General features: G+C 70.4%; 1 protein-coding gene across 1 annotated transcript in view; it reads left to right on the forward strand.

Moving 5' to 3' along the window:
- Positions 1–182, forward strand: part of LOC103767877 (lateral signaling target protein 2 homolog) — a gene marked incomplete at its 5' end in the record, with an annotated part of 3,375 nt that extends 3,193 nt beyond the window's left edge. Inside the window, one exon of the mRNA XM_008935009.1 lies at positions 51–182. Coding sequence (XP_008933257.1) covers positions 51–182 — 132 coding nt within the window. The remainder of the gene's footprint in view (positions 1–50) is intronic.
- Positions 183–216: the final 34 nt, after the last annotated feature.

The raw sequence follows: 216 nt of genomic DNA on the forward strand, positions 1-216 counted from the left end.
TCCCCGGGGACCCAGCTCTGCTCACCCCCGCTCTGGCTCTCTCCCGACAGATCTTCTGCGCCCGCTGCTCACCGCACGCCGCGGCGCTGCCGCACTACAACCAGCCCAAACCTGTGCGTGTCTGCACGCACTGCTACACTGCGCACCTCTCGCCCGCGCTCCGGCGTGCCCGGAGCCACTGAGAGCCCCCCACGCCAGATCCGCATCCACAGGAGG

The sequence above is a fragment of the Merops nubicus genome, unplaced genomic scaffold (genome assembly GCF_000691845.1).
Source record: "Merops nubicus isolate BGI_N331 unplaced genomic scaffold, ASM69184v1 scaffold24612, whole genome shotgun sequence".
Classification (NCBI taxonomy): domain Eukaryota; kingdom Metazoa; phylum Chordata; class Aves; order Coraciiformes; family Meropidae; genus Merops; species Merops nubicus.